At 42.0% G+C, this 22,435-nt stretch overlaps 3 protein-coding genes across 3 annotated transcripts; 2 read left to right on the top strand and 1 right to left on the bottom strand.

Annotated features, from left to right (window-relative positions):
• Positions 1-883: 883 nt before the first annotated feature.
• On the top strand, positions 884-3,255 carry tmem86b (transmembrane protein 86B). The gene is made up of 3 exons (XM_080775873.1): positions 884-1,076; positions 1,410-1,683; positions 2,432-3,255. The coding sequence occupies exons 1-3, from the start codon at positions 1,026-1,028 to the stop codon at positions 2,887-2,889; spliced, it is 783 nt and encodes a 260-aa protein (XP_080631999.1). The 5' UTR covers positions 884-1,025; the 3' UTR covers positions 2,890-3,255.
• A 625-nt stretch (positions 3,256-3,880) lies between these two features.
• hspbp1 (HSPA (heat shock 70kDa) binding protein, cytoplasmic cochaperone 1) lies at positions 3,881-8,236 on the bottom strand. The gene is made up of 8 exons (XM_080774892.1): positions 8,101-8,236; positions 7,700-7,817; positions 6,621-6,840; positions 6,214-6,438; positions 5,583-5,738; positions 5,091-5,187; positions 4,871-4,982; positions 3,881-4,367 (listed from the first exon to the last, which is right to left on the bottom strand). The coding sequence occupies exons 2-8, from the start codon at positions 7,811-7,813 to the stop codon at positions 4,296-4,298; spliced, it is 996 nt and encodes a 331-aa protein (XP_080631018.1). The 5' UTR covers positions 7,814-7,817; positions 8,101-8,236; the 3' UTR covers positions 3,881-4,295.
• A 261-nt stretch (positions 8,237-8,497) lies between these two features.
• Positions 8,498-16,902, top strand: LOC308324589 (elongation factor Tu, mitochondrial-like). The gene is made up of 10 exons (XM_080776686.1): positions 8,498-8,584; positions 9,542-9,588; positions 9,726-9,879; positions 10,435-10,601; positions 12,019-12,288; positions 12,812-12,944; positions 13,977-14,081; positions 14,456-14,607; positions 15,199-15,318; positions 16,022-16,902. Exons 1-10 carry the CDS (start codon positions 8,548-8,550, stop codon positions 16,205-16,207), a joined length of 1,371 nt encoding a protein of 456 aa, XP_080632812.1. The 5' UTR covers positions 8,498-8,547; the 3' UTR covers positions 16,208-16,902.
• Positions 16,903-22,435: the final 5,533 nt, after the last annotated feature.

The following is a 22,435-nucleotide window of genomic DNA, read 5'->3' as shown; positions in this document are numbered from 1 at the left end:
AATACGACCTGGTATTTAAGACACGCAAAATACAGCCTGATGACTCAGTGGAAATGACTGCAACCAGTAACATGACTGACTCAAAAGGCTACCCAGCTATGCTTCCACCACACCCTATAGCACAGTGTCCTCAAGTTACCTTTCCAGTGACTTACTGCAGGGGTTCTCAACCTGGGGGATGTGACGGTGTGACCCCTTGGGGGGTCACAAAAAAACTGCAATGGCTGGAAAATGGAAATTAAGAGTTTACATAGTACATGCATAAACTTTCCTTAATGATTAAATCTGGTTTCAGTATTTATTTATGATGTATTTTCTCTAATAATGTTATTGTAGCGGTCAATTTGTATTGGGGTGGGGAGGGGGGTGGGTTGGGGCGGGGGTCCCGAGGCGAGACATGGCCCAAGCATTTCCGGGGGTCCCCAGCCAAAAACTTTGAGAACCCCTGTCTTACTGTACCGTATTTTGGGGAAACTTTATGTAAGATAATCTTGGTATGGAAATATCATTCCTGAATGTTCAAACAGAAAATGATATTATGATATTATTATGATATAATGAATGAAAAACATATTTCCCCCATAGCAGCTGCTATTAGAAATGTTCATGTAGTAGTCAGATATAGTATCAGTTCAACTTTGCCCTCTATTTGGCGATGTCATCTTCCAGTGGAATGGGGGTCAAAGGTCTCTTTGGCTGAAACATGAAAACTCAAAACATGGAACGCATTGATTATCGCAGAACCATCAGACACATCCCCGGGCCTGGAGAGAGGATCGTTCCAAAGTTCATTGTCGTCTGAACACACCACCAAAGAGACACAGTACTGCTCTGTGGAGAGGACAGACTGTGAGAGGGAGAAGCCAGGGGGGAAAGAGAGGCTATAGCAGGGGGACCGTAGCAGACATTTAAGTAGGACGGAGTGTGAATAAAGGAAGGGCTGAAGCAGGAGAAAGACATATTCTATGCTGATAGGACCAGCAAGGAAGCCATTCAACACCTGAATCAGCTTCAGCTTGGAGGAGATGGACATCCTGGAGACGCACGCCTACGACAGGAGACAGAGGAGAAACACGGTATAGCTAATAATAACCACTTTAAATCTCACTCCTAATGACATCCAGTATACCTGCGCCTGTATTGCCTGTATAGTGATTCTCAACACATTTCATTCCAAGAACACCCAGATTGATATGCATTAGGCCATGGACCCCCATTTGATTAAAACATGTATCTCGTATGCCGTTGGTTATGATAAAAACAGTAGAATTTCTTGTAATCATTGCACGTTTTGCAACCATTTGGCAGATGCAAGTTGTGATGTTTCTTTTAATGCCACATGTCTACTTCTGTGATGCCTCCCCCTCCCACCACCACCACCTATACTCTCTCATCTCCCACTCTATCAGTCCTGCATTCTCTTTCTCTCTCTCCTGCCCTTCTTTTTGGCCACAGCTGCCTATTTCTACCTGGACTCCCATGGACTCCTACCTGGACTACCAGGGAGTCCTGACTCCCCCCCATCTGTCATGGCTGCAGGTGTTAAGTCAGCCCCGGTGATACTGTTGGCTCTAATCGTGCTAAGTTGGAGCGGCTTTCAGAGTGTCCTGGGCGTGACGGGTGGACTGGTCTTCTCGTCCGCTGGGGACTGGTGCCTAGTATGGCCCGAACTGTTCTTCCCAGGTATGAGGATGGTGCCAGCTCTCTCAGGGTGAATGCATGTTCAACATGGATACATTTTAGAAATATCAAATATTACACACATTTAATCTGTGAAAAAAAAAGACGCTAGGAGGCTTGTGGATTTCAAACTAGTGATTCATTGCATGCAGATCTTTTTGAAGATTTGTGACACAAGTTCAAATTCTGTTTTCTAATGAATATCTACAACATGCTACATGCAAAATGAGTTTCACATTGAGACTTCTATGGTTCATTTATTACACAAAATAAACAGATCCATTATCAGATCCACCAGTGAAATATGCTGCCGTATGGAAAATGTTTTCAGTCTCAAAGCCATTGGAAATAGACGCAATGCAAAAAAGCTTTTTTCCCCGAACAATCAGATACATGAACGAACTGATAAGAAGAAACAAAGGAAAACGCTAACCCTCCCCCTCACCCTCTTCTCACACTATCATGCTCAAATTGCACTTTTCTTAACTAAATTTGCTGTATATATGGAACCTACTGTGAAGCTGTTCACAAAAAGTTTACCTAACTTTGCTACTACAGGAAAAACATGATGATATACATAATGTTACTATTTTTCTACTTTTTGATAAGTTTGATTGCTCTTTCTTGCACTCTTTATTCTATTCCATTGTTTCTGCGCTTGCTGTGTTTTTGTACATAGCTATGTGGAGCTCTTGCATGGCAATGGTTAATTTCTTCCAGAAGTTCATGTTCGCTTTCACGTCTGTCCTAGGAATGGGAGCCTTTGCTGTGGCTCATCTACTGTACTCCTTCGCCTTCGTCTCCACTCGATATTACACATATTCCTCCTCGTCCTCTGCCTGCTCGCGTATCATTTACTTGATCCTGTTTGTGCTGGGAGGAGGTGTGTACGTCTACCTCTATCCGTACCTGCAGAAGCTTCCTGACCCGGGAATACTGAGCGCAGCTGTGGGAGTGTACGTCGGTTTAATTGTCCTAATGGCGGGATTAGCCGTTCAAACCCGCAGAGCAGCCCCGCTGTTAGGAGGCTTGTCCTTCATGGTCTCAGACCTGATGCTGGCACTCCAGATGTTCAAGGTGCTGGAACAGGTGGAGCACGGAAATTACATCGTCATGGTCAGCTATTATTTGGCTCAGCTGCTCATCGCTGTGGGAGATATCCAGGCGGTGGAGAACACGGATGACCTTGGGAAATGGAAAAGGGCTTAGTCTGATGCCCACTGGCTTCAGAAGTCTCAACTGTTTGACTTTTTATTCATTTCTAAAATCCCAATAGTTGCTTTGAACAGCTTCTATTTCTCTTGGCTTTTCTTTACATTGCCGCAAGGACTGAGTCTGGAGTGGACTCTGTCTGGTCAGCAGTTAACATTTGCTGGCTGTATTCAGAACTTTACCGAGTGGGAATGCCCACAAGTCATGTAAGAAAGGACAATTCATGTAAGAATGCGTCATCACACACACACACACACACACACACACACACACACACCACAGAGAGAAAACCCAAACCCACACCCTCTGCAAAGTAGCCAAAACGTTGCCTAATTTGTGGGAATCAAGACCTTAGGTTTAGATTAGGCCACATGTTGTACTGTACATGCACACATTGCTTCACTGAAGGATGTAATGTGTTTGCAGCATTTTCCAATTGTAAATGCTCTATTATGCACTGAAATTGACAACTGTATAATAAATATGGCATAAAACAATTATTTGATATGTTATTGTGAGAAATGTTCACTCAAAGTAATACCTGTCCTGGATGAAGATAGGAAACCATTTGGTTGAAAAATGCTGATATACAAGGAAAGTAAGCGAGTCACAACACATCACGTGTTGTGAGCTTATAGATCAGCTTTGGCAAAGAGATTTGGTATAGAGGGGAACAAGGAGAGGGCCAAGAATAGACAGCAGGGCGACCCTGGCCTCACAGCATACTTCACAAGTAATGTCAAGTATGCTGTGTTGTAAGCATTTTCTAAATACTGCACATTGTTTGATGTTCAAGGATGCCATTGGATTCCCTTAATTTCACACAGTATGAAAATCAATATTCATATGTGAAACTTATTTCTTAAATAGGGGATTGTAGAGAGACCGGAAACAAATGGCAGAGAGAGGATAGTCATGCGCGACCGAGACTTGGATTGGAACTCAGGTCCTCACAGCTCACAACATGGTTAATTGGCTGAACCAGAAGGTAGTTGCAAACTTGCTTTAATCCAAGATATGTTATCACTGAATTTGAATACATTTTTACAATGTGAATCTACAGCTGAAAAGGGAAAGGATTCAAATATCCATGACTTATAAGCACAGAATGTTTACCCAACATTAACGCAGTTATACAGGTAATATGTGCACTATTTTAATAACTATTGACAAAATGTAAACAAACAAAACCTAAAAATAAAACAATTAAAACTGATAATGGTCTATGTACAAAATATGAATAATTGTCCGGTATGGTCCATTGCACTTATCAGATTTGTGAACAATAGAGAAGTCTGGGTTCCTGTAGTCCACTAACATGATCATAACATTTATCATGGTCCATGTCTGTGAAAACCTTGCCAAGGCCTGTGACAGATGAGGCGGGGGGGGGCTGAGGGAGCTCAGCGATCCATTGTGTTATCATCCCCACTGAAGCACATCGATCTCAAACGCTCACAGAAGTCTAGTTCTTCCTATGGGAAACAAAAATGTATAATGCAATATATTTGTATTAATCTCAATTAGATCAGACACACACAATCAATCTTTATGACCGTAATGGTGAGTTCACACAGGCAGACGCAACGTCGTGTTTGCGAGTTGATTTTGAGCAGCTATACATGCATCATTGCATGTTTGCAAAGTCATGTCACTGGCTTCCATTGACAATGAATGATAGACTGCATCTTTTACATCTTCCCCTGTGAACGCACCATGTCAGTTGTTGAATTAGGTTTGGTGCATTTCTGCAACCTTCAATGAGGACAGAGAGTGATATTCCTTTCTAGTACAGCTTCACTTTAGAATCAATGGTTCTCAAAGTGGATTCAACGGATTCTCTGGGTTTGTTTTCTAAATTGACTCTTACTAGTCTGTAACTCTGCTTGCTTCATCTGCTTCTAAGTAAAGTAAGTACTTGTCCATTCATTTACTGACAAACAGTTGGTTAACACATTCATAATTAGATGCATTGTACCTGACACTCTTCTTTGCCCTGGAGGTCTTTGGCTCGCTGTTTGAGCAGCTCCTCCAGGCTCAGAGAGGGACTCCTGCATTCTCTGACCCCCTGTGGGCTCTCCTCCACCAGACTACAAAGGGGATGAAATAGACTGAATAATATGGAAGAAGTTCTAATGTAGTAAACTGGACTGAGCTAACGTTCATGCATGGCAGAAAGAAAGAAAAACATTTCTTACCAGCAGAGGGCGCCAAGGACATGTTCGTGAAACGTGGAGTGGGGAGACCGCAGAACCGATACCAGCTGTTGCACCATACCCATGGACAAGACTGTGTCTGGAGGAGAGATTACAATGGCAATTATGGTTCATTTTACGGTTTGTTGCACAATGCTTTGGTGTAATTGTTTTGTTTGAAACATCATTTTCAGCATGCAAAATGAGATACTGTCAGCAGTGACAGTATCTAGAACCCAAAAAGTAACCTGTAATAGTTTACAGATATGGACTGTACAGATCCCATTCACATTGCAAATTGCTATTTATGGATTTTTGCTGGGATTTTTCCAGTATTATACAGCTCTCACTTTACTGCCACCAGTCCACTGTATTGCCAGAACTGTAGCCACAAAACAACTTCTGTAACCTGGCTGAGTGGGGGCCTGCCGCCTCAACACAGCACACTTCGTGCCCCTTAATGAGTCAAGTAGATATTTACATAACCCATCCTACCTTTCTGCTCTGGGTGCGCTGTGAGGAGGTTGAGCAGCAGAAAGGCCGACTTGGTCCTTAGCTTCTCGTTGTCAGACTGCATTCCTCGCATCACCACCGAGAAGCCGTCATGAGACAGGAACGCTCGGAGGCCTGCGTCCTGCTCCCTAACCAGACCTGGAGTGACGGATTAGAGAAACAAAAGGCACTGTTTAACTAGAGAATAATGACCGGCAGTCATTATTAAGCACATAATATGTTATTATGCACTAGGTTTAGTTTATTTATGTTTTTCTTTCTGATTCTGACATCACCAGGTGGTGATCATCAATTTCAACCCTAAATTAGGGCGGAGCGAGTCCCAGGTTGCTCCACTCAAAAACTGATGTGACCGACACCACTTGACGTTGTCCTATATGTGCCAGCACTTAGACGCACTGTTTTAGTATACCTGACGAAGGCACCTGAGGCCGAAACGTTGTATTGTTTTCCGCTCAAAAAACATTGAGCTTTTAAAACGGTGTGCGGATCTCCTCTTTCCTTTCTTAGTTATTATTTTGGATCCTGCACCTGTTGAAATGTGTGGATGTGCGTGCACCTCTTGACCATTACATTTGTTGAATCAGGCCTTGGGTGAACAAAATGTACTTACATGACACGGCATAGAGGGTCTTGACTCTGACTGTGGGACTGGGGTCCGTGTCCGTCCGCTGCAGCAGCTTGGGCAGCGCGCCCATGCTGAGCAGGTAGCACTGCACCTCCGGCATGTTCTGGGCACAGGTGGCGATGAGCTGGGCAGCGCGCCACCTCACCCCGCTCTGGGCGTGACACAGGCACCGGTTCATGCACACGTCCAGTCCACCCAGAACCATCAGGTCTGTGCGTCGTTGGATAAAAAGAACATTTATTAGGACGGAGTCATTGAATTAGGCCGGGGCAGTCACGGTTATGGGATTTTGCTGTTAATTATCGCTCAAAATAATTGCAAGTACAGTACAGTACAGTACAGTACAGTACAGTACAGTACAGTACAGTACAGTACAGTACAGTATGACTTACCTCTGGCATTGTCAAGGTTCTCACACAGGTCTGACAGGTACTCCAAAGCATTTTCCCGCTCATCCTCTTCATCTTCGTCTCTCTCCTCCTCCTCTTCCTCTCTCTCCCGTACGCTCACGCCGTCTTGGCGTAGGACGACCAAGCACCGCTTCATCTGCTCCACCTCATCCATTTGTCCTTTTTGTACTTCCGCAAGGGCTCCTTTCAGCCATTCTTTCCTCTGAAACAAGAGAACTGCAGACGTTAGTATTGTTAATGTGGATTCCCTCACACGTTGCTCCACGGCCCAGACTGATACCGTGGAGCGAGGTGTGAGTGAATCCATGTTATCAGTCTGGCTAATGCCAGGCTACATTAGTAATGCTTTGAGACACACATCCAGGCCAAATCCACCAATGTCTTGGGAAGTGCAAACAACACCAGTATCAGTGCTAGGTTTGTGCGACAGTTTCCATAAAGCTGTGGTTCTGCGCAATAAGGCTCTTGCGAAAAAAATTATATCGCTCTTGAACAGTTGGAAGAAAAAAAACATGCAAGGTTATCTTTCTGCAGGCTATTTTGCTCTCCCCCAGTGAGAGCGTTGATCATGGAAGTGATATTTCTCCAAAACAGCACGGTCAAGAAAGTGTCATGACACTTTTCTCTGTACCTAACGCAAAACTATGGTTACATATTGTTAGTGCAGGGTCCTGGCTGAAACAACCACCATCATAATATATAATGAATGAATACAGGACATGATGATGAATAATATTGATTGATATTTTCAAGCTCCAAAGCCACGAAAAGGAGGCAAAGAAACACTCACATGAAGTCCATAATTTCCCCCTATTCACACGTACTATACTATAGTATGTGATGTCAGTCATGTCACTGTAGCTAAAAGAATAGTATTGCTAGTGAAAGAACAGTGAAAGAGATTTATTGCCCATACATTTTATTTTACAATAGGCCTACTGTGTAAATGTGAAGTACAAACTCAGGGGCTTTTATTTCTGATCTTGGAATGCAACATACTGTACATTGATGAGATTATGTGCGCCACCAATTGATGTATTGATTATTGAACATGACTGTACCTCCTCTGACATGGGTTCAATGGGGGCAGCATCTGATTCTGCACCATCGCCAGCTGCCAGTGCCAACTGTAGGACACCCTGGAGGTTGTGGGGAACTCTTCTGCCTTCTGCCATAGCTCTTTAAAATAGAGAAGTAAACTTTGGATCACATAATAAATCCCAAAAAGAAAACCACAACATTAACACATTTATTTTAATTAATAAACGTTAGTTGACTTAAATTACTGATTTAGTAATGTAATCCACCATCCATTCAGCTTGTCAATAATAGTTGGCAGTTGCCATTGGCACATCATTAGCCCTGAAACATAACTGTCATGAAGTACGAGCGTCATGTGAACCATGGCTAGCACATCATCAACTGACCAAATACAACCTCACCATTAGTCTCATTAACCTACCTTTTCCAATGTCCAGAACAAATGTGTCAGATAATTCGCTTTCAAGTTTCTCCCAATAAGTCCTTAACAAGCTATACAGCCAGGGAGCAGCACTTATAAATGAAGACACTGGAACATTCTAGCTAGATGATCTCATGCTGACAAGGGGGCCGCCATGCTTACCGTAAAGCCTAGACCAAACCAAACTGTCAGGCATCATCACGCACAGTGTAGTTTTTACACGTTCTTCAAGGGGGGTTTGGGTGTGTTTAACATTTCAATACAAAGTTTCTCCTAGCAACGTTTCCCATTTTGCGAGAAACGTACAAAATGTGTTCTTGTGGAAAGTTTAAATATTTGTCAAATAAATACATCTGCGTGGATATTAGTGTAGTTTAGGTACCGTTAAAACCGGCAAGCGTTATTGTAAATGTCGCGTTTTAATGACACAATCATCAACAGTTCAAGATGGCGGCGCTGTTGGCGTTGCGTGCGTGTTGCTCTGGTAAATCATCTATTCCTCATAAAGTACTTACACTCAAGCCGTGTCTTTGTGTAGTTAATTATATTTTGATTAATTATTTTTCATACATATACAGTACAATGATAATATCTATAGAAATGTGTCAAAACATGAGGATGCTCCTCTTCTTCAGGAGAGCAAGGTCACTCGCTGAGTCGCTAGCTTATCGCTAGCTGTGTGTGCATTAAAATACCAGTAAAGTAGGACAGAATAATGGCATGGATTAATGCCATTGCCGTCAAACGTTTTGCCTTTGGGTTGTTTTGTCTAATTTTGAAGATCGACTTTGCTTTGCTGTGTAGTTTTACTCTCACCAGAGCTAGCCAGCTTCCTAACTGAGAATGAAATGAATCAATCAGATGAGCTGTACCATAACGTAGCTGTAGATAACGCCCACCCTAAAGCAGTGTTTAGATTGTGCTAACATTATTGTAATGATCTGGAGCAGATATCTACGAACATGAACACTTTTCTCGTGCTTTCAGGCTACACCTGAAGTTGGTTCATTGATATCAAATTAGAACGCGTGTGCTCATAGACTGTTGTGAATCACCTCAGAATTTGTCTCTATAACATTAATTTACTACAGATAACAGGCTATCAATTATAGACATGCTCTAATTGTGTAGACTTCATGTAAATTAAGTAATGCAGATGTTTAACAATAATTGTACTTTCGAGAGCGAAAATTAAATCGGATGGATCCGTAAGGGTAAGGGTCCACTTGGTTTCATTTTACACTCCCAGTTAAAGGTGGTTCCATTTGGTTACCAACTCTTTAGTTGGGACCACCTGGAACCCCCTCAAGGACCACTGGTCCCCGGCTGGACCACTGAGTGAAAACTGCTTTATATTATTGGGTGAAAGATGATCATGCCATAAAATCTATAGCTTTGTTTGAGACAAAATATTCCTCACATGTTTATTTCTACTGTTTAGCTCTGCAGATTTCCTCGCCCAGGCTCCTGCACAGTTCCATCAAACTGGTCAGTTTCTGCACACGTTTAATTTCACACCAGATAATTATGGATCTGTTGAGCATGGGCAATAATGTCATTGTACTGCTAAGAACCAAAACAATACAAAATCATCTCCATTGTTTTGTTTCCCCTCTGTGTGATAGTGTGCTGTACCCCTGACATTTACTCATCGGCGGACATTTGCTGCAGAGCCAAAGGCAAAGAAGGTGTTCACGAGGGAGAAGCCCCATGTAAATATTGGCACAATAGGCCACGTTGATCATGGCAAGACCACCCTGACGGCAGCCATCACCAAAGGTAGAGCATAAACCTTTATATGTGCAATGTAACTTTAATGTGATGTCTTCAAGGCTCCAGTCTTCCCAAAACAAACTGGTCAGGCTACTACTTGGCCTCACCCCCCGAACCCACCTCACCCCTGCCCACTTTGACAGGCTGGAATGGCTTAGGGTCGACGACAGAGTACAGCATCTTGCAATGGGTCTGGTCCACAAGATTCGATACACCACCAAGATACCCATGTACCTGTCTAAATACTTCCTTAATGTTAATGAAGTCCACACCCACAACACCAGAGGAAGTGCAACAAATCATGTGCAACCCAGATTCGGCACAAACAAGGGACTGAATTATTTTCGCTCCTATGCCACCAAAATGTGGAACGCCCTACCTACAGTCATTAAGACATGCAAATCCCTTTACTCAATCAAAACCACTCTCAAAGGGACGGCTGCAATTCGAAACTGGCCCCTGTGTGTGTGTGTGTGTGTGTGTTATTTTTTGCACATGCATCTGTGTGTATAGAAGTGAGTGACTGATCTAACTAATATAAAACCTATCCCTTGGCCTCAGTGCTGGCAGAGGCTGGTGGAGCAAGCTTTAAGAAATATGAGGAGATTGACAACGCCCCTGAGGAGAAGGCCAGGGGAATAACCATCAATGCCTCGCATGTGGAGTATTCCACAGCAAACAGGCACTACTCGCACACAGACTGTCCTGGACATGCCGACTATATAAAGGTACCCTACATTCCCATACATTTTATTTAATCTATCCATATTCATCCGCGTATCTAGTGTTGGGTTGTGCTCTTTGTCAGTCAGATGGACCCGATTTTGATTCCGATGTCTGTCATGTCTTGCGTCTCTCCCTTCTCTCTGCCCATGGTTTCATATGTCTATACACTCCCCTATTCACTTTATCTTAGCTAATTGACAGTTTTACTAAAAGTGTGTCTACAGATTTAATCATACAACCTTAAACTTCAAAGACCTGCATATTATATATTAGGTTATGGCAAATATCTTGTCCATTCACGTTTGCTCTTCTTGTTGCTGTCTTTCTGTTATTGCAGTAAAGCCACTGTCTGTCTCGGTTAAATCGGTCTATGCTGTGTGGTGGCTGCAGTGGGATTATACGGTGGGATTATGCTCCGTTTACTTTGATTTTTACGTGGAAGCTTACTTAAAATAAATAATAAATAAAATAACTTTGTAGCTTAAAGGACAACTTTATTTTTCTTCAACCAAGGTTTATGTTTTAGGTTTGTTATTAGAGAAAGTAAAAGATGAGTGTTAATTTGTTTTAATTTGCTTTCGTTTTAGGGATTTTAGCTGTTTTTTACAGGGGGGCAGGGGCATTCGAGCATGGGGCTAAATATGTATTTCTTTACAAAATGTTATAGTGATACATTTTTTTATTCTTTACTATAGTCCTACTAGACCCCAAGAAATTACATCTGGCCACAAAATATCTACTGAATGTGAAGGTAGCCTATAGGGGGGAAGCCACACTGTGTGTCATAGGCTCAATATGTCAGTTTGACACATTCAGTATATCCCGTGTTCTTTTGTGGCAAGATGTAATTTCTTGGGGTCTAGTAGGACTATAGTAAAGAACAAAAAAAGAAATCGCTATAGAATTTTGTAAAGAAATGCATATTTAGCCCCATGCTCGAATGTCTACGCCCCCCTGTAAAAAACAGCTAAAATCCCTAAAACGAAAGAAAGCAGCAAATGAAAAGAAATTACACTCACCTTTTACTTTCTCTAATAACAACCTAAAACATGAACCTTGGTTGAAAAAAACTAAAGTTGTCCTTTAGTGAAGTGAAGATAGACGGGAAAGAGGGAGAAAGACGGGGAGAGACATGCTGTAAAGGTCATCATGAACGGGACTCGAACACGTGACGCACTGTCAGGCCAGAGCCTATATGTGGCATGCGCCTAGCCCCAAGTGTATAGCACCATTACATGCGTGCATGAAATACGGGTGAAACTGCTTCCGATGCAACAATAGAAACGGTACAAGGGGAGAATAAACGTGTCAATAAAACCAAAGGGAGCTCCATCAAATAGTGCTCATATTTCTCTATGATGAACAACATTCTGGAACAAAAAGACATGATGTTATGTACATACATCCCTCCCCCAACAGAACATGATCACAGGCACGGCGCAGATGGACGGCTGCATCCTGGTGGTGGCTGCCACCGACGGCCAGATGCCGCAGACCCGCGAGCACCTGCTGCTGGCGCGGCAGATCGGCGTGGAGCACGTGGTGGTGTTCATCAACAAGGCCGATGCCGTGGACGACAAGGAGATGCTGGAACTGGTGGAGCTGGAGATCCGTGAGCTGCTCACAGAGTTCGGCTACGATGGCGAGAACACGCCGGTCGTCATCGGCTCCGCCCTCTGCGCCCTGGAGGTGAGCTGAATAGTTTTGTGTTGAATTCTTATTTCCACCAGGCCGCACTACTGTAATACAACACTAACACCATTTTGAAATAATGTTTTTGCCTGTGTCTTGTCTGTATGTCTCATGGTGTGCATAGCTAAGTTTGTAAACCACTGGACCAATCAGTGTCTTGCTTTGCATGCACACTCCCAGTAGACCTTAAAATTCTTCAATTCTTGACTACATGGTGGCGTTAGTACCAGGTCGCAATATGTTCTGGCTTATATCTCTTGAACTATAGGTTGTACAATCAAAACAATTCTTGGATCAAGACGAAACTCCCAAAAAGTATTTTACTTAGACACTAATGCTGCAAATTGTCATTGTTTTGCGGAATTTGATTTATCCTATTTAAAGGCTGGCAAACAGGCTGGCAGAGACACATTGCGTGTCCTACGTAAGATCCCTGTTACTTAGGAGGAGGGCTAGAGCCCTGCGAGTGTGAAATGCTGAAGATGAGGTCTTCTGAACAGTGCTTTGTGTTCCATTTCAGAACAGACAGCCTGACATTGGAGCCAATGCCATACTGAAACTGCTGGAGATCGTGGATAACTATGTTCCCCTCCCCTCCAGAGAGCTGGAAAAGCCTTTCCTGCTGCCCATTGAAGGGGTCTACTCAATCCCAGGTATGGCAAGACTAACCCAAATGCCATTTCTGCAGTGAGATTTTATAGGACAGTTTACATGCAACTTCCAGTTGTCCTTAAAGACCAATTTTATACTTTATCGTAGGGGTGGGCGATATGGCAGAAATATTCAAATTTCAAGATCTTATCATGATAATCTTTTCCTGTCGGACATTTTAGTTATAAGTTATAGGGGAGTACAACCAACCAAATAATAGTTATAGTTCTAGCTTGTTCTAGCCGGAGTAAATACATAAATCAGCCCTTGCTAGCCATTTTGATAGTTTTTACTAACCTTTCAAGAGCCACAGAATATTTGGCTACACGATGATTGTCGCAAAAGACAGATTATTGGCTTTTGAATAAAGCTTGTTCTCGGCAAAAACGCTATTTCAAAATTTTCAGACTCTCAAGAGTTAAAATAACAAAGAAAAGAAAAGAGAGATGGTTTCAATTCAAACTTTATTCCAGTCACACGGGGATCATTTGTAACCCTAAGGAATATACAGGGGGAGTGTTCCTTTAACTAGGGCTGAGCGCTCTGACGAGGAGTATTATGGGATATATTGTGTTTACTTTCGGTTCTGGTGTAGAGGGAAGCGGTCACGCTATTCAGAGGAAGAGAGATATTATTTTGTTTGTTCTTTTGAATTATTTTTTGTTTATTAAATCACCAGTTCTGCAACACAGACTCCTTTTTCTTTACAGCATAGAAAGAAAGCATAAGGATTAAGGAGAGGAGAGACATGGTTATACATGGAGTACATCATAGACATTACAAATAATTAAAGAAAACCAAAATCATAAATAGAGGCTGGCGCCAGTGTTTGACTTCGCACAGCCTGGACGAGTACCGGTGATGGCTCTTCTCAGGATTGACTATATCCTAAATAATACTATTCCGGGACCGGGACTCATCCCGGCGAGACATAAATCCATACATGGAGTGCATTAACAGAGCCTCACATGTGTGGATTCCACACGTTACAAATGTATTGTTTGTGTGCTAATACTGTAAATTGTCCTTTACAGGCAGGGGGACCGTTGTTTCTGGAACTTTGGTGAGGGGTGTTATTAAGAAGGGAGATGATTGTGAGTTTGTGGGGCATAATCGTTCCTTCAAGTCTGTGGTCACAGGTGAGTGAAAGGGAAGAACTGAAAAACCATCCGTTTCATTTAGATAGACTGATTTTATAATGCAACAAATATAGACATGATGTTGCTTTTCTTTCTATTTGCATCAGATTGCATTTTATTTGCATCAGATTGATTGAATGACTGATAATACTTGTATGTGTATGTATGAGTGTACTTGCCTGCAAGTGCACACATTAAAAATTCAGTGGCACACAGTTATAATCTTAAAGATTGGTGATTTTGTCATTTTTCAGTGTGAAATCCAACAAAGCAAATGCAACGAAGCAGTAGTTTAAACTTAAACAGTACACTGTTGCCTCTGCAAAATGCTGCAAAATGCCTGAATTGTATTTCATTCCTCCTGTCTGGATCAGGTGTTGAGATGTTCCACAAGTTACTGGATCGGGCAGAGGCAGGAGACAACTTGGGCGCTCTGGTCCGAGGTCTGAAACGAGAGGACCTAAGGAGAGGCATGGTGATGAGCAAACCGGGCTCCATCAAGCCACACCAGAAGGTCCAGGCACAGGTCTGAAGCCACATCATATACATACGGTTTATTTACTTATAACGAACTGCTACCCCCCTGTGCGCCTCTATAGCCAGCACTCAGCTGGGTTATTATTATTATTAATTGTTTCCACCAGGCCGAAGGCATGGGGAGATAATATGTCTGTGTGTGTGTGCGTGTGTCCGTACGTCTGTTACCAATCTCCGGCACCGTTAACTCGGTCGATGCCAGATTTTGCACACACACCCCCTGGATGCCAACATGAACCTCTGCCCCAATCCCGCAAATCATTACACACTATCTCTATACTCATGTGTTCAAGACGGATCTGTCCGATATTTCAGATTCTATCCTAATTGGCTAACATTGGCGAATTTGGCGTGCAATTTACGGATCATGCAATTTACGTGAAATCTTCCACTAGGCTGAGGAATATATCCCACCCTTTGCACATTGTTATAGCGCCACCAACATGTGGATTTTAAACACAATTTAACAACAATTTTTGTTCCAAAATGCCTCAAATCATCCAATTGCCATCCAAGGCATAAGAAGAAATGTTACCCTTTTCACATTGTTTACCTCTGTGATGTTCTCTCTCTTTGGCAGGTGTATATTCTGAGTAAGGAAGAAGGAGGCAGACATAAGCCATTTGTCAGCAACTTTATTCCCGTTATGTTCTCTCTAACTTGGGACATGTCGGTTAGAGTCACCCTGCCAGCTAATAAGGTTTGTGTGTGTTACTGTTAATCAATGATCAATCAAGTAGGACACAGTCTCTCATGGCTAAATTTGATTTTCGTGAATATTAATTTGGTGCTGTTAAAAAAAGGAATTTTATTAATTTAATTAAACCCGAGTCGGAGTTGGCAAAATTATTGAAATAATGTGTTCCTTCCATGCGCAACCGTGGAAACTCCCCCCTGTCTGGTGAAAAGAAGCGGCCTTGGACTCCTCATGCATTGAAGGAAGCATGTGGTCAGTCCGTTGCTCTCTCCAGGTTGGCAGAGGGAGTGTAGAGCCCAGGATTAAATGTTACTAAATCGTGGGATAAACATTTAGGGAAAAAAATAATTTATTCTGCAGGCCTTGATGTGAAATGAAGAGATTAGGCTCTTCAGAAATAGTATTTGGGTGCCGACTGCCAATGGCCTATGGCCATCTTTGATTTCCGAGCCCTACACTGCAAGCCACTCCTTGTCACACTTCAACTGTACCATCCTAACGGCAGAAAACCCCAAAAATATAAAAGAAAGTAGTCTGTACTTATGTACTGTTTGTATCCATTGTTGATTTTACGCCAAATATATCCGATTGGCAATCTAGTATCGCTAGCACCATGTTTTTTTTTGAAGGCTGTTCTGTCTGTATTTGAATGATTGTTAAATGGACGGTGACCATAACTCCACCCCCCATTTCTTTTTCTCTACAGGAGATGGTGATGCCTGGGGAGGACACATCGTTGAATCTGACGCTCCGCCAGCCAATGGTTCTCGAGAAGGGCCAACGGTTCACCCTGCGCGACGGCGGCAAGACCATTGGCACCGGCCTGGTCACGGACATCCTGACCCCGACGGCGGAGGACAATTTAGGCACAGACTTTTTTGGGGGCGTTTAGAGGGCCAAGGTGAGGGAATGTTCGGTGGGGTGGGCTGGCCGGCCCGGCACCACGGTGCCAGAGGGGGCCTAGCATCGTCAGTTTAAAATTTTGTACATAATTGTTTTACTATATTAAGAAAGAGATTCAAATGAGCCCTCATTCATTTCGTCCTGGAGCTGAGCCTGTGGGCTGGGGAGGTGGCAGGAGACTCCTTGTCCTTGGTTGGAATGAGACATGGCAGTACGTAGGTACTGGTAGCCGAGCTCAGAGGAGACCTCGCGACGCAGGGCTTCAAAGTGTTGCCTCCATGTGGTGGTTTGCTACATGATGGGCCAGGTGGTGCAGCTCAGCTAGGAGTACATGATGCATCATTGTTGAGTTTTTTTCTTTGAATTTTGCTTCTGTCAAACCTACAACTACTTCTCATAGAACATTGCATTTGTGTTTTCCCTCAACTTCTGTCTGACTTAGGATCACTGACCTTGATTGTGGATCCTCTCAACTACTTGCATAGCCATAGATTTACTGAGGGAATCGATTGTCTGTAAGAAGGACAAAAACAAACCTCTATCGGTGAAAACAAAGAGAGGAAGTATGATGATGAAATGATTGGCACCTTCGCTTGATTCTCCACCTCTGTTATTGCCACAATATCACAAAGAGGCTCCTCATTTTGATTCTGCCATAATAAAAATTGTATGGTTAACCACTAAGGTTTAAATAGTTATTTTGTTGATTTATTTTACCCCGTGATCAATGTTTTAGCAAACAATCGTGAAATGGATAAAAGACAATAATTAAGGTAAATAAATCCCTAGCAGATTCATATAATAACTCCAATTATATAAATGCGGAAAATATATTATTGCAATACAAACCAAAAATGTTATTCCTTTGAAGGTAGCCTACTTGGCAGGTTGGGGCTCCTTTGATTCCACCACTAATCAATAAATTAATATATAGGTACTAAATGATGGGCTAATTGGTATTCAGCAAAACAGAAAAAACTATATTCAGTGTATTGCTACCTTCAGCAGCTTTGTCTTCCACCAGACCACCAACAGTCATAAAAAATAACTAGAAGGTACCCTTCTAATCCTAACCCTTAGCCATGTGAGCAAAAACATCAAGTGCACAACATGGAAAACATCCACTGTCCTAATCTCATACTTAAACAGCATACTTTCAACAGCAGGGGGCAGCAGATCGCCATTCTGAAATAGATAATACTGTGACCAGAAACTGAAATTAATTGCACATTTTCTATTTCATAAGCTTTTGCAAAGAAATGGCTTATTTTGGACATGCATGTTTTGTCATGTCAAATGAATGGTAAGGATTGGTTGATCTTTTATTAATTATTATATAATTTAACAATTACATTTTTAGCTTTTGCTGCGTGGTACCTTCAAGCAAGCGCGCTCTTTAAAATTCTCCCATAGCCACGCCCCTCCCCCTCCACACCAGTTGCAAACGGACAGACGCCTCGCGAGCTCCTTTTAGCAGTAAAACGAGTGAAATAAACAATTATATAACAGCTCAGAAACAAGTGTGTGACCGTTTGAAAGAAGTTAATTCATCGTAAATTAAACAAACTGCTTGGTCGATTTGTTTTTATTCTGCAGGTGAGTTTGCTGTTTGTGTGTGTGGGATAAATGATTATGAACATACATACGTTTGTACTGTATGTTAAAAGTACCGTGACACGCCCCTCAGGAGATAAGAACGGCTTTATGAAACAAACGCTTTGCAGTTTGAAATAGGATAATTCAAGGTTTCCCTACAGCTGCAACGTTGGTGAGTTTATAACGTCGTTTCATACAAGCAGATCTGAAATGCAATTTGGATCAATGGGATGTCAATAGAGGGTATTGCAACTCTAGTTTCATCTCATTATAAAACAAATCTAGTGTTGCAAATTTCGGCTATTACTCAAGACACTGCCCCCACTGTCAGCCTAGATCTCCATTGGAGCTGACCTGTTCTGACATTCCATATGTTGATCTGACCTCATCAAACCGTGCATTCAAAATGGTTAAGTTTTGCCATAACCATTTATTTAGCCATAAATCAGGTAGCTTTAAGGTATGACCATGACAGCAATGGTAGGAAATAAGATATATTATATATTGTAAGAATATTAATCATATTCAGATATTCGGTTTTCGGCCAACTGTTTCCTATATTCGGTATTCGGTTTCGGCCAAGAATTTCCCTTTCGGTGCATCCCTAATTCCAATCCATATGTTGATCTGACCCCCCATGCCAAAGCGCCAGCTCTCGCCCAGCAGTCTGCCGTCACCCAGGTGGATGCGTGCACGGGCGAGGTCGCTTCTCACCCTCAGGGTGTCTTACTGGTAGAATAAATATACAGACAAAGGTTTGTTTGGGGTGTCACAGGTACAACACCAAAGCTTGTATGAAACTTCATTCTTAACTGTTTACAAATGATGATTTAATTGAAAGTAACTAACGTGTCACAACCTGAATTGCACATCTAGAAACTCTCATCCAAACTCCAAAATCCCCGCAGCTTATTCCTTCCTAAAATGTATTATTTATCCGATATAAAATTAACATTACGTATATGCACACCCAGCTATGGTCCATAGTGTTAGGAGGATGTCTCCTAGCTTCCTCCTAACACTATGGACCAGAGCTAATGTACACCTACTGTATGTATAGTAGGCTGTGTTGTATTTATTATACTACTAGGCTGTATAATATGTTGAAACCGGAAGGATGCAGTATACAGTATGTATACAGGCTGGCTGGCTGTGTATGTTTGTCTGTTGTTGCTAGTGAGTTGTGACACTGTATGTGGCTTTTGGTCAGATCGCTTTATTTATTTTTGTGGGGCGCTAGCCCCTCCTATTCCCAGCTTTGTGTGTGTGTGTACCATGGAAATTATTCAAAGCTTATGGTGTCTCTCTCAACATGCTCCACAGGTACACGAGCAAGGGTGATGACCCCATACCCCCAAGCACAGCTTCTTTCTCAATCATTCTCCTGTGACATGCTGTGAATGCTGGACCCTAGAGCCTGCCCTAAATCCCTGACCACTGCACTACACCAGAATGCACGGCTCAAGGTAGGGACTTTGTTTTTTGCTTCTTTGCTGCTTGTGTTGTATGCTGTGTGTATACTAGTGTGATTCAAGCAGGTGTACTATTAGTCCTCAATTTGCAACTCTTCATTTATAATGGGATGAATCTAGAGTTGCAAAACCTCCATTGTCATTTTGGGACCTAATGACTGGGTGGCAATGAAACATGTTCAGTAACTGTTTGTGGCTCTAGAATTGAATTGGAATCTACAATTTGTATGTTGTGTTCTCTGCCGTTGAAGGTATGTGAGTTGTAACAGACAACAGTATGTGTATGTGGTTCTTGATCACTTCAATAATCCTATGAGTGAATTACCGGTAGCTATTTCCTTTTTCTTCGAGCTAGAGGTTATGGGCTATGACGTTCAGCCAACAATTCCAAATGTTCAATTGAAGACTGATAAACAGGTTATGTTTGTGTTGTCTTGTGTTGTGGTTGCTGAGTTCGTTGTGACTTATTGTGACAGGGTGGCTGTATTTAATTGGTTCATGACTGGCATGGTGACAAAGAATGTCTCTACATGTAGGCCTTCCTGTATGTAGGCCTTTCTTTCTTTCTGAAAAATAGTTGATGCATTCAAATGTGGCTGCTGTATCCAATATAAAGTGTCCCTTTTGAAAAAGTTTTTTTTCCAGCTCATGAATGAGTAGTGAGTAACAAGGAAGAAAAAACAACAACAACCTAATCTTAATCAATCCCACGGAATGGTGCATGAACCCCACCACTACCTACTTGACACTTGTGTCAGGTAGGTCTATGATTAGCTCTGGTCCATAGCTCTAATGCCTTAGAGCTATGGACCAGAGCTAGTCTATGATAGACCCACCCAACACAATAGTGGTGGTCCAGAGGTTGCTCTTAGTCAGGATGGTGGTGCCTGGATCAAAATCTGTTGAAAGCCCCCTAGTTTAGAGGGAGCTAGCTGATCATTGTTGGCACTGATCTGAACAAATGCTCTATCCTCTATATGACATGTGACTCTATATGGGAGACTATATCCATAATGGCAGCCTGGGACAGAGTTGGTAGTTGGTTGGCTGTCTCATGTCAATATACAGTCATGATTCTGACCACTATTCTGCAGAAGAAAATCCACTGAGTGACTAAGTGGTTGAATGTGCTGAGCTGAGTGATTACCACACTTTACACCAGTTCATACACTAACACCCCACATGAGGGTGATAGAGAGGTGCCTATCAAGGAGGTATATCCATGCCATCCATGCCCATAAACTGGACCTGCTAATAGTCTCTTACTAACAGAATTAATTCAAATGTCCCATGTTTTTACGCTATATCAGTGTATCAGTCTCCTTACTCGTAAATATCCTTACTAATCTTCTTACTGCCTGATTTTAATTTTGGTCAGAATGTCTATTTATTTTTAAAAGCCAAAATGTCACACTGTGATATAAAAATCACACCCGTGTGAAGTGAGGGGCACTCTTATCATACAATACATCTCATTCTGGCCAATCACAATTTGCGTCCTCACTTTTGTCTTCAATGTTTGTGTTTACACAAACACTCAACACCGGCCATTCATTGTCAATGGCATTCAATGTTTGTGTTAAGACAATGTTTGTGTTTACACAAACACTCAAAGCTGGACATAGGAGGTGCTAGCGCCCCTCAATAAAGAATGTCTGTTTGTTATGCCATTGCTATACTATCTTTCAGCGACAGGATCTTTGTATAATAATGAAAGGTGCTGTATATTCTTTGATAAAATAATCACCCTGGCAGATTCCTGCACATCTCAAACAATACATTTCTTAAATTGCATTATTAATATTTTAATATTCTGAAAGCAATACTAACTAACCCCTGCCTATGGCTAGCGAAATCAGTAACTGTACAGCCTGCAGCTTTTTAAAAGTCCTTAATATCCTCGGTAGGCCCTTGGGCTGTGTTCTGGCTCATAAGGGGTTAAAGGACAAAGGCCTCTCCCTCCAGGCTTTTCAGTTGTCAGTTTAATAATACTAACCAGTAGCTGTCATTGGATTTACTGGACTGAGATGTGTGCACTACTGTTGGAAGGAACCAGTAGTAAATTGCCTCTTTGTAAACCAGCAGGAAGTTCTCCAGTTGTCACATGTTTGTTTGTGTCAGTGTCTCTCGTAATAAACTAAATATGTGTGTCGGCCAGGCTTGAGGTAGGAGGCTAGGAGCAACTCTCACAACTACATGATGAGTGAAGTGCTCAGCTGGGGGTGTTTCCGGCTCCATAATAACTAGAACTACTTAAACATATGAAGTGAGTAAACCTTTAAGCAAAAGGCAGTTCATAACAAGTGAATCATAAAAGCTTTAAAACAAAGATATATAGAAACTAATAGTTTAGTTACGTAGTAGATTGATTCAAAACACTGAAACTAGTTGAATCTGAATCTGTTCACAGCGGTGTAGCATTTCAAAGCCAAGAACTCTCTTTGGCTACCAATGATAGGAATTGGGCCATGCATATACACCACAATATGCTGATAGTTGTACTAGAAAGATATAGGCCTACTACTACTACTACTACTAGTCTACTACTACTACTACTACTACTACTAGTCTACTACTACTACTACTACTAGTCTACTACTACTACTACTACTACTACTAGTCTACTACTACTACTACTACTACTATTACTGTACTACTGCTGCTGCTACTACTACTACTAGTCTACTACTACTACTACTACTACTACTACTAGTAGTCTACTACTACTACTACTACTACTACTACTAGTCTACTACTACTACTACTACTACTACTACTACTACTAGTCTACTACTACTACTACTACTACTACTACTACTACTACTACTAGTCTACTACTACTACTACTACTACTAGTCTACTACTACTACTACTACTAGTCTACTACTACTACTACTACTACTAGTCTACTACTACTACTACTACTACTATTACTGTACTACTGCTGCTGCTACTACTACTACTAGTCTACTACTACTACTACTACTACTACTACTACTAGTCTTCTACTACTACTACTACTACTACTACTACTACTACTACTACTACTATTACTGTACTACTGCTGCTGCTACTACTACTACTACTAATGATACTAATAATAATATTCAAGGTCACGGGAGAGTGGAATCAGGGAGAGACAGCCAAGT

This window comes from Protomyctophum bolini, assembly GCF_963924005.1.
Source record: "Protomyctophum bolini genome assembly, chromosome: 11".
NCBI lineage: Eukaryota > Metazoa > Chordata > Actinopteri > Myctophiformes > Myctophidae > Protomyctophum > Protomyctophum bolini.
Note: the sequence above shows the minus strand (reverse complement) of the source record. Positions and strands in the feature narration are given on the sequence as shown.